The following is a 16799-nucleotide window of genomic DNA, read 5'->3' as shown; positions in this document are numbered from 1 at the left end:
ATGAAAGAGGGGGAGGCCTTCAACGAGATGGATTGACATGGTGGCTGCGATGATGGGCTCAAGTATAGCAGGGATTGTGGGGCTGGCACAGGATCGGGCAGTGTTTCGTTCTGCTGTGCATGGGGTCGCTATGAGTCGAAAACGACTCGACGGCACTTAACAACAACAACTACAGGAGTTCCTAAGTGGTACAAATGATCAGAAGCTCAACTATTAGCCAAAAAGGAGCTCTGATGGCGTAGTGGGTAAGACTGCTAACCAGAAAGTCAGAGGCTCAAACCCACCAGTTGCTCTATGGGAGGAAAATGAGGTAATCTACTTCTGCGAAGATTTACAGCCTTGGAAATCCAATGGGGGTTGCTATGAGTTGGAACTGGCCATGGCAATGGGTTTAATTTATTTTTATGTTATTAGCGAAAAGGCTGGCAGTTCGAACCCACCCACAGCTCAAAAACAGGTCTGGCAATCTGCTTCTGAAAGGTCACAATCTTAGAAACCCTAAGAAACAGCTACACGCTGTGTACGTAGGGTCGCCATGAGTCAGAACTGACTCGACAGTAACTAACAACAACATCCCTAACTATAGATAGAAGCTAGATCATATGCTTTAATTAAAGTCTCTAGGAATGGAAGATTTGTTGTTTTAAATAACAATGTCAATGTCAAGTTGAACAAACAATAAAGCCTAATACAATGTTAATAACTTATATTAAACCGTGATTTAAACATTAACTCAATCAGTATTTATTAAGCACTCACTATAATCCAAGGCAGTATTTTAATTAGATACAGAGATGTTTAAGAAATTGTCCATTTTCACAGCACACATTCTAACAAATTATAAAACATTTATTATCACTAAAATATACTGCAATATAGGCAGTGTAGTATGTGTTTTAAAAATGAGAGTGAAAGTACAAATGAAGTACTAGTTAATTCACTGTATATCACAGACCTTTTTACTTATCAAGAGTGGGAAAAGTCTGTCAGCTATTACATCATTGGATATGACTCAGCTTTTTTGTTAACTAAGTTTGTGTCTTGGGAAGAAAGGTATGGATTATCCTCTCCCTCTCTCTGAAGCCACCAGGGAAACCCCTTTAGAACTCTCCTCCTTCTCCCTACCTAGAGCTCAATGACGTTTCTGTTATTTTGCTGTTTTATGCAATACGAACCACTGGGATTCAGATAAGCAGCATTACGACAAATAGGACCATGACTGAGGAATGTCAGAGCATGCTACCAGGTATCTTTTTTGCATGATGGACTGAGATGTTGTCTCAGAAAGTTACCTTGAGCAAAAAAAAGCATGGCGAACCCACGTTTGGTACAATAACAATGGTCAGAATCATTGTAGGTGGGTGGGCTGGAGAAAATACAAGTGACTTTTTCTTCACAAATAACATTAAAAAAATTTTTAATGATTTTAAAACAAAATGAAGCACAAAGAATAACATAATAAACAGCTGTACTATCACCATATTCTCTTGAAACTTTAAAAAGTTAAAAAAAAAAAAAAAAAAAACCACTGACATGGAAAAAGTTAAATTTCTCTTGATAACTACACCCAATATCATTCTCTTCTCTTCTCAGATGCAATCACTATTATGAGTTTGATATGAATTCTTTCAGGTCTTGTTACTTTGTGAGTGTTACAAAGTTCATCTTTTCCAGCTCTCAAACACTCATGAGTAGGACCATGAAAGAAAAATGATACAAACAAAAACCAAAAGAGCTAATTTTAGGGGGAAAAAATTTATATATAAGACACTGGAAACATTGCTACTGAGTGTGGTAGAAAGAGAGGGAAAAGGATTCTCTCCACTTTAACAAAGTAGCATTAGTGCAATTAGTGTCTATAATACAGGCAGTCCCTGGATTACAAATGTGGACAACTACTTGTCCTTTAAGCTAGTTCTGTCATGGCCAACAAAATGAAAAAGGACTAGACCCAGACTTTTATAGTTTGGCAGATTCAACATGGTACCTAAATTGGGAGAAATTACAGGTTGAAACCCTAAAATGGAAGACTCACAAAAGACATAGTGAGTCCCTTCAAGAGTCTGATGCATGAGACTGGATTATTGGCAAGGCTGTAGGACAGCAACACACGTTCAAAATGGTACGGTTGGCTGCCATCTCTGAATGAGGCACCATCATCTGTGAGTGAGGCAGTATTGCTTTGGACTGTACTCTAAATCCAAGAACAAGAGACACTGTTGCCATGCAGTGAGCACACTGCCCTTGTGGTGATTATGTTTGTATGTCAACTTGGCTGGGCCTGGTTGAGTGGCTGGACAGCTGGTGGTAGTTATTCCCCACGATGAGACTGGCAATCAACTCCATGGTGGGATCTGTGATAGTTGGAGCTGTGTGTCAACTTGGCTGGACCCCAGTTCTGTGTGGTTGTTCCCATGATGGGATCAGATGACTGAGTTCTGAGTGGCCAGTCTGCCCAAGGGGAGTTTCCCTAGGGGTGTGGCCTGCTTGCAATGATATCCAAGGACAATCTGGAAGAACGGCATTCCTTAAGGAATTGGAACCCTGGTGTGCTAACGACAGACTTCCTTGAGTGAGCGGCCCACCACTCGGCCTGGAGATCTCGGATTCATCTTTTGTTGGAATCAACAACCATTATACTGCATGCCAGCTTGAATCTCTCGGCCCCTGTGCTTGCGGAAGCCAAGGCAGCCGCAAGCCCCATCTCCTCCAGAGACGGACTTTTCGGCTTGGACTTGTTGGCTTCTATAGCTTGTGAGCCATTTACCTAAGATAAATCTCTCTCTCTCTCTCTCTCTCTCTAAATATATATATATATATACTTTGCTGGTTTTTTGTGTTTCTCTAGAGAACCCAATCTAACACAGGATCTACCACAAGAAGCTGAGTAGCTGCTTTGGGTATGTAGTCTGCTTCCTGTATATAAGCAGCAGCTCTGGGAATGGTCTCTAGCTTGTGGTATGCTTGGACCCTGCATGTAGCCGTGTTGTTGTTCAGCAGCCTGCCATGCTCTGCCGACCTTGAGACTTACAGTGGACTTGAATTAATGGCCTGCCGTGTGGTTTGGTAACATTGGGATTGTGCCATTTTATTTGTCCACCTTGGGCTTGTTAGCCTCAGCAGTCAGTAGCTGCCTGAGTGAAGAAAAGCCTCTAGCTCCAGTGGGCCAGGAGCAAGAGGCAGAGCTGAAGCCCAAGGTTGAGGGGCTTTCACCCAGCTCCTATATCCTGGCACTTTGAACTTGGACTTAAAGCCTCCAAACTGTGAGAGAATAAATTCCTGTTTGTTGAAGCCATCCCATTTGTGATATATTTCTTTCTGAATGGCACTAGGTAACCAGAACAGTCCTTCTTTTGTTAAGAGGAAATTAAGTTTCTAGCAAGGTTTTAACCTGTAATGTTTCCCATTCCAGTTATCTTTCTGATTCACCATAGCTAAAAATTAAAGTTTATTCTGGTAACTGTTCCTCACCATGACTGAATTGGGTAGAACTGATTCAAAGCCTCAACAAATTCTTAAAGACAGTTAGGAACAGCGTTGTTTGTAACTCCAGGACTGCCCATAATGCAGAAGGATAAAATAAGCCTTAATGCCAACAGCAGTGTCATCAGCAGCACATAGCTTCAGTTGAATGTAGCATTAATGCTGATGATGATGGACACAATAATTTTTCTTGAGTGGATGTCAACTATTCCAGCAGTAGTCAGAGGCAGCATCAGCCTTTTTAAAACAGGAGACACAACTCTAGGCATGACCATCAGTTCCCTCAATGGTGGCACTAGTAGCGGGAGAAAATCAGGGGAGGGTGAAAGGATTAGACTATGAATCATCAGGTTAGACACTCCCTGAGAACTTTCAGAAATTCCAAAGAGGTTCAAAGTTATGGGAAGAAGCAGGGACTAACCAGGGAAATAATGTTTATTACTGTTAATATCAATGCTACCCAAGTACTGTATAGCCTAGAGAAATAAAAGTAAAAATTATATAAATCACAGTACCTAGTAAAATACTGACAATTAAATAAGATAACTTTCACGAAAGAACTCCTACTCTGGTAGGAGACCCCAAAGGTTGAACCTTGGGATGAGGGATATAGATTGTACTCAACGGAGTCAATTCAGTGGCCAGAAAACCTTAAGCCTTGGTCTCAAGATTGCTAGCACTTTCAAATGCTTATAAGAAATAAAAGAAAATCTTGCTATGTAGAAGATACTATCACCTTAGGCCTCACATTATTTCCATAAATAGTTTTCCAAATATAATGTTGAGCAAACAACCAGTCATATAATGAGGGAAAACTCCCATTTTTGGCCAAGATGGAATAAATGGTTTATGAATATCACTCCTACTACAAATAACTGTAAAACTGGACAAAACAGGTAGAGCAACTGCTTTCAGGAAGTAGACATAAGGCAGGACAGAACTGCAATCCCAGAGATAAGGAAAATTCATTAGATAAACTCCATTACTCCCAATTCTCTTCTTGGGTATAATTTTCTGACAGCAGTACACAGAGTTGGAGTACAGGCAGAGCACAGTGGTCCTACTGAGTTGAGATGAAAGACATTGGAGCAGCTGAAATCTGTAGGGGAGGGCACTGGAGAGAAGGGAGCTAGGTAAAAAAGGGTCCTAGGATTCCCTGGGGCATTCCTGTAAGTCTGTAACTGAGAACTTGATAAAACACAAATTGCTGGGCCCCACACTTCCAGAATTTCTGATTCATTAGGTCTATATAATATCTGAAAATCTGCATTTCAATTAAGTTTCCAGGTGATGCTGAAGCTCTTTACCCCACGACCACAATTTCAGAGTCATTCTAATTCAGCTAAAGACAGTGTAAGTGAAAAATAAAACAAACCAATATCTACTAAACTTTTCTCACTCATTCAGAGCCACGAAAGATTTAAAAGAAAATACTTGACAAACCCCAAAACCCACTGACATTGAGTCAATTCTGACTCATAGCAACCATACAAGACAGGATAGAACTGGCCTACAGAGTTTCTAAGCCTGTAAATCTCTGCAGAAGCAGATTGCCACATCTTTCTCCTGCAGAGCAGCTGGTGATTTCGAACTGCCAACCTTTCACAGTTAGCAACCGAGCCCTTTAACCAACGGGGCTCCTTAGAATGTCTGAGGTAAAAGGTACACATATAATTAACTTCACACAAAATCAAACTTATCTATTATAAATAAAATGTATTATGGTTTTGATGGCCTACCTGTAGATCTTTCACATTTGGAAAAGGAATTCCTATTGTTATGACAGCACGGGCATTGTCATCTGAGAAATCCAGACCCTCACTCACTTTACCACGACAAACTGCTACCAGGAGTGCACCATCTTAAACAACAGAAAGTAAGGATTAAAAAGAAAAAAAATCACACTCAAAATTGCCTAGATTTTGCTTATTACTGTCATTTTGAAAAGATCTGATTATTGAATAATCATAGTAGCAAATTTTAAAAATGAAAATCCAACACTACTGAGATTAAGCTTCAAAAGTTCAATGCTTTTAAATAGACAAGTGAAACAAAGTTACATTTAGATGGCAACATGTTGCTGTTGTTGTTAGGTGCCCTTGAGTTGGCTCCAACTCATAGTGACCATATGTATACCCTATGTACAAAAGAATATGGGATGTATACTGTTGAATCAATATCATATTAAAAAGTATTTAAAACACACATTCACCATACATGTGTGTATACATATTTTATACACACACACATATGATCTTATCATAGAAGGATAATGTCAATTTTATTATAAGAAGCGGTTCTGATGTACCTGAGGTAGACACACTCCTTGGAGAGAACAATCATGGGAGAAAGAGGGGCTGTTTATGCACAGGGAGACAGTTCAGGGGGCAGGACTGCATGGAGGGATGCACACAAGAAAGAGGTAACTATCGGGAGGAAGTGGGAAGGGAGCTGTTGCATTGGGGTAAATTGTAGTTAATGTCATGAGACAAAGTGTATGTGAACTGCTGTATGGAAAGTGAATTTGCTCTATAAACTTTCACCCAAATCACAATTAAAAAAAAAAAAAGAAGAAGAAGAAGCTGTTCTGGTTACCTAGTACTGCTCTGACAGGAATATACCTCAAATGGGATGGCCTTAACAAACAGGAGTTTATTCTCTTACAGTTTGGAGGCTTTACATCAAGTTCAAAGTGCCAAGCTCTAGGGGTTGGGTGAAAGCCCCTCATCCTTGGGGATCCAGCTCTGCCTCCTACTCCTGGCCCTCTGGAGCTAGAGGCGTTTCTTCACTCAGCTGCTGACTGCTGAGGCCGAAAAACCCAAGGTTGACAAGTAAAAAGGCACAGTGCCAATGTTACCAAACCACACGGCAGGCCATTAATTCAAGTCCAATGTAAGTCTCAAAGTCGGCAGAGCATGGCAGGCTGCTCAACAATGACACAGCTACCTTCAGGGTCCAACCGTGCCGTAAGGTAAAGCCCATTCCCCAAGGCTTCTGCTTATACACAGGAAGCAGACCACATCCCTAGGGCAGCTACTCAGCTGCTCACAGTAGATTCTACCACGGAGGTGATTACCAGTCTCATCGTGGGGAATACTATATCCACCTGCCCAGCCACTCAACCAGCCTTAGCCAAGTTGACACAAAAACATGACCACCACAGAAGCCCTGGTGGCACAGTGGTTAAGTGCTCAGCTAGTAACTGAAAAGGTCAGCAGTTCAAATCTACCAGCTGCTCCAAGGGAGAAGATGTAGTAGTCTGCGACCATAAAGATTATAGCCCTGGAAACCCTATGGGGTAGTTTCATTCTGTCCTATAGAGTAATCAACTCTATGAGTTGTAATCAACTTGATGGCAATAGGTTTGGTTTTGGGTATCTGCATAACATCACACTGTTCATAAATTATTATTATTATTATTATAAGCTAAGAGCAATAACTTCTCTGTTCTTCAGTTAACTCAAGCTTACTTTATATAATAGAATATAGCACAAAGTACATTATTTGCATCAAAACAGATGGCTCATTTTGCTAAAATAAAAACCAAACTCACTGCCATCAAGTCAATTCCAACTCATAGCGACCCCCTTTGGGTTTCTGAGGCAGTAAATCTTTAATGAAGTAGATGGCCTGGTCTTTCTTCTGCGGAGTGGCTGGTGGGTTTGAATCGCCCTTCTAGTTAGCAGTCAAATGCCTTAGGAACTATGCCATCAGAGCGCCTTTCATTTTTTTTGCTAGTAAGGATGATGTTTATGCATCCCCTAACTGATTCTTACACAAACTATTTCAGGTGGTGTAAGCAAGACCACAGTCTAATACCTAAACGCTTGCTGTTTCTTATGTTGAACTGCCATGCCCAAATAAAAGTATCCATAAAAGAACAACCTTAAATAAAATAATTTATTTTCTTTTCACCAAGGATTATAAAATACCTTTTTTTTCTTAAGTGCAAAATAAGATAAATTCTAATAACACCAATCTCTTCTTACATTATTATAAAAGTATTTTTTTTCACTGGTTATGAAATTATTTTCAATTACCTTTTTCTCCTTTTTGTTTGATTGCATCATAGTATACTTGAAGTAATTCATCAAAATCAGTTTTGTCTCCTCCTTGTGGTTCTGCAATGACTGTCTTCACCAATTCCAGATTATGCCATAAGCCAGTGTACAGCCAACGTTCTTTTAATTTTTCTAATAACTAAAAACGGGAAAGAAAAAATGAATATTGTATGCACACCTGAAAAACTTGTGTTTGTTTAGAGCCCTTTCATCTGCTAGATGACTTAAAGCAAGCATATTAACCTGTCTGTGTCTTGCTTTCCTCATCTATTAAATAAGGGGGAAAAACAGCATCTCAGAGCTGTTGTTATTGCATTACATTAATTAACTAATTTAGAAAGCTTTGAAAGGTGTTTGGCACACAATAAGAGCCTAATAAACGTTAGTATCTTTAAACTAACATCTAAAGGTGAACCATGTAAAGGTAGATTTTCTTTACATCCTTAACTAAAGATTCTTAAAATGAAGATTATTTAACATCATTTTCCTAGGTGCATAGACAGCTAAACTCACTGTTTGAAAATGTGATCATCATTAATAACCTAACAGAATAAATACATAGAGATTCAGGTAGCCAAAAAGTAGAAAATATACACACATAAATGGAACATTTACAAAAATAACCATGTACTAGAATTATAAAGGGACTTCCAACAAATTTCAAAGAATTTCCATCATATTGACTACATATTCTAATAACAATGCAACTTGAGATAAAATTAGATCTGAATGATAAGGAAAGCAGCTACAATTCAAAATGTGTGGGATGCAGCAAAGGCAGTATTTACAAATATATTTATAGTCAGAAATATCAAATTCTGAAAATAAACAAATTTAGCAATCTTTCCAAGAAGCTAGAAAATAAGACACAGTAAATGAAAAGTTAATAATAAAGAGATGAAATAAACAAAAAAGATAAAAGCCATAGAGATTGCTATGATTTAAGTTGACCTGTTTTACTTTCTTATCAAAGTTCGATGAAATACAATAAAAAATCAATGTAGCCAAGTACCAAGAAACTCCACTTTCCTAGAGAACAGAAACTAATCAATTTTTATAAGATGGCTTATTACCTTAGATTTTGAACTTAATTACTTTTAGAAATAAACTTTTTCATAAGATCATAAAACAAATTTTCTATCTGCTCTTATTAAAATAATTCTTTGCTACTTATACAGTGATCAGGGTTTCCCTGATCAATAAAAATAAAAATTCACAGTAATACCATGCTATTAAGTAAAAACCTAAGGCTATCACTGATCAAAAGTCTTTTCTATTTTGAATGCCTCATTTAAGGGCCTGCTGTTATTACTAGGTGCTGTCAAGTTGATTTCAACTCACAGTGACCCAAATTGACAGAGTAGAATTGTCCCATAGGATTTTCTAGGCTGTAATGTCTATGAGGGCAGATTGCTAGATCTTTCTCTCATGGAACTGCTAAGTGGGGTTTGAACAGTAAACCTTTTGGTTAGTAGCCAAGCACTTAAACACTGAGCCACCAGGGCACTTACATTGTCATTAGGATTTGCTTTTTGAATATATACTGTTTCTGAACCAAAGTCTCTCCCAAGTACATAAGCAAACAAAAAGTAAAAAAAATAAAAACCAAACTCAATGCCGTCCAATCAATTCCAACTCACAGCGACCCCTCCTTGCATTTCCAAGGCGGTATCTCTATGGAAGTAGATTGCCCAGTCTTCCTTCCGAGAAGTGGCTTGTGGGTTTGAACCGCCAGCCTTCTGGTTAGCAAGCAAATGCCTTAGGCACTACACCACAAGAGCTCCAATGCATAGAAAGTGTTAAAAACAAAAATACCTTGAACATGACAGTATTCAGAGCTGTACACAGAAATCTTGAAAATGAAGATATGGAATTATGTTTATCAAAAGAAATCAGATGGTTTGTGCATTCATTCAGTCACTCATTACATATTAGTTACCCAATTGTGAACATAGGAGTCCCTGAATGGTGTAAAATTAATGTTTTCAGCTGCTAACTGAAAGGTTGAAGGCTGGAGTACATTCAGGGGCATTGTGCAAGAACGGCCTGAAGGTCAACTCCAATAAATCTGCCACTGAAAACCCTATGAAATTCAGTTTTACTCTAACACACATGAAATCACCATGAGTCAGAGTTAACTCAATGGCAAGTGATATTGTTAACATTACTATTGTACATTTGTTACAACTAATGAACCAATATTGATATATTATTATTAACTAAGTCCATAGTTCATTTAGATTTCCTTAGTTTTTACTTAATGTATTTTTTCTGTTCAAGGATTCTATCTAGGATACTGCAATACATTTAGTTATCAAGTCTTCAGTTTTTCTCGGCTGCAAAAGTTTCGAAGACTTTTCTTGTTTTTGATGACCTTGACTGTTGTGAGGAGTATTACTCAAGTATTTTTGTAGAATGCCCTTCAACTTGGGATTGGTGTTTCTCCTCATGGTTAGACAGGAGCCAATGTTTTTGAGCAGGAAGATGACGTAAGTGAAATGCCATTCCTATTACACTGTAACATTACTCATCAGCGATATCACCTAATTGCCTGAGGTAGCTTTCATAAGGTTTCTCACTGTGAAGTTACTACTTTTTCCATTTCCATAAAGTACTCTTTAGAAAAAGGAATCACCATGTATATCACACACTTAAAGGGTGGGGAGGTATGCACTACACCTCCTTGAGGGGATAGTTTTTATACAAATTATTTGGAATTCTCTGTACCAGAGATTTGCCCATTTTCCATCATTTATTTATTTATTCAATCATGTCCTTCCATCAGTGTAAAAAAGAAACCCCACCGCCATAAAGTTGTTTCCATCTCATAGCAACCTTATGGGACAGAGAAGTGCCCCATAAGGTTTCCAAGGCTATAAATCTTTACAGAAGCAGACTGCCTTATTTTAATCCTGCAGAGTGACTGGTGGGTTCAGACTGCCGACCTTTGATTGGCAGCCAAATGCCTAACTACTGTGCCACCAGAGCACCTTTATATCAGTATGTTGTTGTTATTGTTATTGTTAGATGCTGTTGAGTCGACTCCAACTCACAGGGACCCTGTGTACAACAGAACGAAGCACTGCCCGTCCTGCACTAGCCTCACAACGCTTGCTATACTTGACCCCATTGTTGCAGCCACTGCGTCAATTCACCTGCTTGCTTTTTTGCTGACCCTCCACTTTACCAAGCATGATATCCTTCTCCAGTTAATGGTCCCTTCTGACAACATGACCAAAGTAGGTGAAATGAAGTCTGGCCGTTCTCATTTCCAAGGAGCATTCCGCCTGCACTTCTTCCAGGACAGATCTGTTAGCTCTTCTGCACTCCATGGTACTTTCAGTATTCTTTGTCAACACCACAACTCAAAAGCAGCAACTCTTCTTCAGTCTCCCCTATTCACTGTCCAGCTTTCACATGAATATGAAATAATGGAAATTACCATGGCTTAGGCTGGGCGCACTTTAGTCTTCAAAGACACATTTGTCTTTTGCAGCAGATTTGCCCAGTGCAATACGTCATCTGATGTCTTGACTGCTACTTCCACCACTGTTGTTAGTGGAACCAAGCAATATGAAATCTTTGACAACTTCGATTTTTCTCTCCATTTATTGTGATGCTGCTTATTGGCCCAGTTGAGAAGATTTTGATTTTCTTTATGTTGAGGTGTAATCCAGACTGCAGTCATAAATCTTCATCAGTAAATGCTTTAAGTCATCCTCACTTTCAGCAAACAAGGCTGTCATCTGCATATCACAGGTTGTCAAGTAGTCTTGCTACAATCCTAATGCTGTGTTCTTCAGAGTCCAGCTTCTTGGATTATTTGCTCAGCATACAGATTGAATAACTACAGTGAAAGGATACAACCCTGATACACTCCATTCTTAATTTTAAACCACACAGTATCCCCTCGTTCTCTTGGAACAACAGCCTCCTGGTCTATGCACAGGTTCCTGATGAGCACAATTAAGTGCTCTGGAATTCCCATTCTTCTAAATCTTATCCATAATTTGTTATGATCCACTCAACTGAATGCTTTTGCAGTCAGTAAAACACAAGTAAACATCTTTCTGGTGTTTTTGCTTTCAGCCAAGATCCATCTCACTTCAGCAATGATATCCTTTGTTCCACGTCCTCTTCTGAATCCAGCCTGCATTTCTGGAAGTTCTCTGTCAGTACAGTGCTGCAACCATTTTTCAATTATCTTCAGCAGGATTTTACTTGTGTGTGATATTAATGATATTGTTCAATAATTTCCACACTCTGTGGGATCACCCTTCTTTGGAATGGGTACAAATATGGATCTCTTCCAATAACTTGGCCAGGTAGCTGTCTTCCAAATTTCTTGGCATAGAAACCTATTAGTTTCCCTACTGTTGACATAGGAGTCTCAGAATGGTGTAAAGTTAATGTGTTCAGCTGCTAACTGAAAGGTTGGAGGTTGGAGTCCACCCAGAAGCACCTTGCAGGAAGGGCCTCCAGTGTAGCATCTGTTTGTTGAAACACCTCAATGGGTATTCCAGCAATTCCTGGAGCCTTGTTTTTCACCAGTTCCTTCAAGGTAGCTTTGACTTCTTCTTTCAGTACCATTGGTTCTTGATGATACGCCACCTCCTGAAATGGATGCACATAGACCAATTCTTTTTGGTACAGTGACTCTGTGTATTCCATCCATCTTCTTTTGATGTTTCCTGCCTTGTTCAATATTTTGACCATAGAATCTTTCAATACTGCAATTTGAGGCCTAAATTATTTCTTCAGTTCTTTCAGCTTTAGAAATGCTGAGCATGCTCTTCTCTTTTGGTTTTCTAACTCCAGGTCTTTGCATACTCATTATAATTGACTTTGTCTTCTCAAGCTGCTCTTTGAAACCTTCTGCTCAGCTCTTTCATCTAGTCATTTTTTCCATTTGCTTTAGATACTCCTGTTCAAGAGCAAGTTTCAGAGTCTCTTCTGATATCCATTTTGGTCTTTTCTTCCTTTACTGTATTTTTAATGACCTTTTTGCTTTCTTCATGGATGTTGTTCTTCATGTCATCCCACAATTTATCTGGTTTTTGGTAACTGATTTTCAATGTCTCAAATCTATTCTTTAGATGGTCTCTAAATTCAGGAGGGATATATTCAAGATCATATTTTGGCTCTCGGGGACTTGTTTTAATTGTCTTCAGCTTCAATTTGAACCTGCATACGAGCAGTTGATGGTCTGTCCCACAGCCTACTCCTAGCCTTGTTTTGGCTGAAGATACTGAGCTTCTCCATTACGTCATTCCACACATGTAGTTGATCTTCTTCTGTGTATTCCATCTGGCGAGGTCCATACGTATACCTGCCGTTTATGTTGTTAAAAAAAGGTATCTGCAATGAATAAGTCATTGGTCTTGAAAAATTCTATCATGCAATCATCAACATCATTTCTGTCACCAAGACCATATTTTCCAGCTACTGGTGAGTCTTCTTTGTTCCCAACTTTTGCATTCCAGTCACCAGTAATAATCAACACATCCTGACTGTATGTTTGGTCAATTTCAGATTGCAGAAGTTGGTAAAAATCTTCAATTTTCCCTTCTTTGGCCTTGGAAATTGGAGTGTAAATTTGAATAAAGTAGTATTAACTGGGCTTCCTTGTAGGCTATGGATATTATAACTGACAGCATTGTACTTCAGGATAGATCTTGAAATATTCTTTGTGACAATAAATGCCACACCATTCCTCTTCAATTTGTCATTCCCAGCATAGTAGGTCATATGGTTGTCTGATTCAAAGTGGCCAAATCTGGTCCATTTCAGTTCACTAATGCCTAGGATATTGATCTTTATGCATTCCATTTCATTTTTTCCAATTTTCCTAGATTCATACTTCGTACATCCCATGTTCCAATTATTAATGGATGTTTGCAGGTATTTCTTCCCATTTTGAGCCGTGCTGCATCAGCAAATGGAGATCCTGAAAGCTTTACTCCATCCACGTTATTAAGGCTGACTCTACTCTGAGGAGGCAGCTCTTCTCCAGTCATATTCTGAGTGCTTTCCAACCTGAGGGGCTCATCTTATGGCATTATAGCAAACAATGTTTCAGGGTTATTCATAATGTTTTTCAGTAATACATCGGACAGTGTTTTACTGCTATGCATAAGGTTTTCACTGGCCATATCTTTGAGAAGTAGATGGCCCCTTCCTTCTTCTGAGTCTGTCTTAGAATGGAAGCTCTGCTGAAACCTATCTAACATGTGTGGCCCTGCTGGTATCTGAAATATGGGTGGCATAGCCTCCAGCCTCACAGCAACACACAAGCCACCACAGTACGACAAACTGATATGAGTAGTGGTTATATCGCTATAGACTCATGGGTATTTATCTTATACTTTGGATTATAATCCAATACTGTACTATTTATTTTGTTGCTCATATTGTCCCAGCTTTGACCATTAGCAGTTATTTCAGTTGGCTCATGTGTCCCTTTGATATAACCCCATCATTTAACACCACCATTTTGTTTTGTGAACACTTCTTTATGACACGCCAAGATTTTCCACATTCATCTTGGATAGTTCCTGCTCTGGACCTAGAATCAGCCATTTCTCCAAGGATCTCTGCTTCTATTTACTGGAGAACAGTATTCTAAATCAAGATTGGAGCACTTGAAGAGTGAAGAAAATCAGAGACATATGGAAACAATTAGTCCAAGGGACTAATGGACCATGGGAACCATAGTCTACACAGCCCTGAGACCAGAAAAACTAGATGGTGCCTGGCTACCAATGCCAACCACTCTGAAAGGAGGAGTCAAAATTAGAGATCCTGGAGAAAATGGGAGAAAAAAAAATGGAATAAAATTCAAAAACATAAAAAAGATGAGGATTACTTGTGGGAAAGAGATTGGTGAAATCCCCTAAGACGATGGCTCTGAGTCACCCTTTGGGCTTGGAACTGAACTCACTCACATGGATTAACTCTCAGCCAAACAATACAACAGGCCTATGAGCAGAACAACTACACCAGAGAGATGCACTCCTCAGAACCGTCAACCATGGCAGATCAGAAGGGCAGCATTTGCATAGGAGAAAGCTAGGCAGGATGGAATGCAGAGGTAAGGACACAAGGAAGGGATAACCAAAGGGAGGAGATGAGAAGAGAGTTGTTACACTGTGGGGACTGTAATCAGTGTTGCAAAACAAAATGTGTCCAGCTGAATGCAAAATGAATCTATTCTGTAAAATTCCACCCAAATCACAATCAAAAGTTAAAAAAAAAAAAAAAGATTGGAGCACTGAGGGTGGTCACTGCTATTCCAGTGTCCTTGCTTCTAGGCCCTCTCAAGAGACAGAATCGAGAACTATCTATATATACTAACTTGTGTATATATTTGACTGCTAACTAGAAGCCTGGAGGTTCAAACCCACCAGGCGCTCCTCAGAAGAAAGGTTGAGCAATCTACTTCCATAGTGATACCGCTTTCCAACACCCAAGGAGGGGTCACTATAAGTCAGATCCAACTCGACGGCAGTGTTTTTTTTATGTATGTATACTTCTATATATTTGTATAGTAAGTTAAATATGAGTTCATACTGTCTTCCACTTTTAACCAATACCACAAGGATCATTCTAGCCCTCTCCCTTTGCTTCTAGATAACTTCCTTTTCCAACAGTAAAAAAAAAAAGAAAAAAACTGGTCCCTGTCATCTTTCATCCATTTACCTGACTATTTAATTCTAGCATATATGTATTCTGGTTTCAAAATTGTTAATCTCTCCTCTCATGAGAAATAACTTTATTAACTAAAGTCCAGTGTTTATATACAATTCCTCATCTCTAGTCTCACAGTGCCTACCCATTTCCAAAGTTACATGAACCAGCACCCCCTCTTCCCATTCCTTTAGTGAGGTTATGACATACATTTTTAATACAGTTGATTCTTTTGTCACAGTCTGCATTCCATACTGGGGTCTATGATCTCATAAATGTTGCTGTTGTTTTCCACTCACATACGTTAAGGTTCACACTTTGTACTATAGATTCTATGAATTTTGACAAAAGTATAGTGTCATGTACCCATTACTATATTATCATACAGAAAAATTTCACCACCTTAAAAAAATCCCATGTCTCACCGACAAAACCCTCTGTCCTCCCTTCATCATTCAATTATAACCCCTGTACCTGTGAATGTTACTTGTTTGGCAATAAGGTCTTCCTCTAGTTATCATTTAACTCAAAGGAGGTCAGACTGGAATGAGGTGGGCCCTAATCCTAATCTGTTCTGCGTGGTATCTAATAAAAGGGGAGAACAAACATGGAACATAGTCACATAGGAAGAAGATACCATGTGAGGATTCATCTATAAGCCAAGGAATGCCAAGAAACACTTGGGCTACCAACAAAGAAGGATCTTCACCTACAGCCCTGAATTTGGAATTTCAGACTCCAGAACTGTGAGAAAATAAATCTCTATTCTTTAAATCTACCCACTATGTGGTTATTTTGTTATGGCAGCCCTAGAGAAGTAAGATACCTAGTAAAGACGAACATATGCATTCCTTAAGAATCAGCAAATCCACTCTGAGTTATACCCTACAAATAAATACATTTGCATAAGAGTACTCTTTTTAACAGCAAATTCTAGAAGGAACAAAAAGCCCTACCTATCAACAACAGACTGAATAATTGCAATGCCATCTATTCATAAAAAATGAATACTACATTAAAAAAAAAAAAAAGACCAGGTTTACTGGTTTGATAGAGACTAAGGGAACCTTTGTGAGTATTGCCTTTAGTCACCCTTCAAATCTGGAACTGAACTCATCTCCATGGCTCAACTTCCAGCAAAGGAGGAGACAGGCTGATGGGGTGAATAATACCAGGGAGGCAGCACTCCTCAGAAGAACAATCAACCCTGAGAGATCAAATGGGAAGCATCTGCCCAGAGTACCCTGCCCAGAAGGCAGGAACAGATAGGAAAGAAAGACAAACAGAAATGATAACCACAGGGAAGAAGTGGGAAGAGAGCTGTTACATTGCGGGGACTGCATTCAATGTCACAAAACAAAATGTGTATGAAAAGTTGAATGAAAAGCAAATTTGCTGTGTGAACTTTCACTCAGATCACAATAAAAAGCCAAAAAGGAAAAAAAAAAAAAAAAAAAGAATACTACACTTTAATGAGAGGAGCTCTGGTAGCATAGTACCTAAAGCACTTAACTGCTAACCAGGAGGCTGACGGTTTAAACCCACCAGCCACTCCTCGGAAGGAAGATG

At 39.1% G+C, this 16799-nt stretch overlaps 1 protein-coding gene across 1 annotated transcript in view; it reads right to left on the bottom strand.

Moving 5' to 3' along the window:
* The window catches only part of BRIP1 (BRCA1 interacting helicase 1), a 307450-nt gene that overhangs the window by 119265 nt on the left and 171386 nt on the right, over positions 1 to 16799 (bottom strand). Inside the window, 2 exon segments of the mRNA XM_007947924.2 lie at positions 5223 to 5344; positions 7524 to 7683. Coding sequence (XP_007946115.2) covers positions 5223 to 5344; positions 7524 to 7683 — 282 coding nt within the window.

This window comes from Orycteropus afer, unplaced genomic scaffold (assembly GCF_000298275.1).
Source record: "Orycteropus afer afer isolate SDZICR_OR568_19922 unplaced genomic scaffold, OryAfe1.0 scaffold00196, whole genome shotgun sequence".
Taxonomy (NCBI): Eukaryota; Metazoa; Chordata; class Mammalia; order Tubulidentata; family Orycteropodidae; genus Orycteropus; species Orycteropus afer.
Note: the sequence above shows the minus strand (reverse complement) of the source record. Positions and strands in the feature narration are given on the sequence as shown.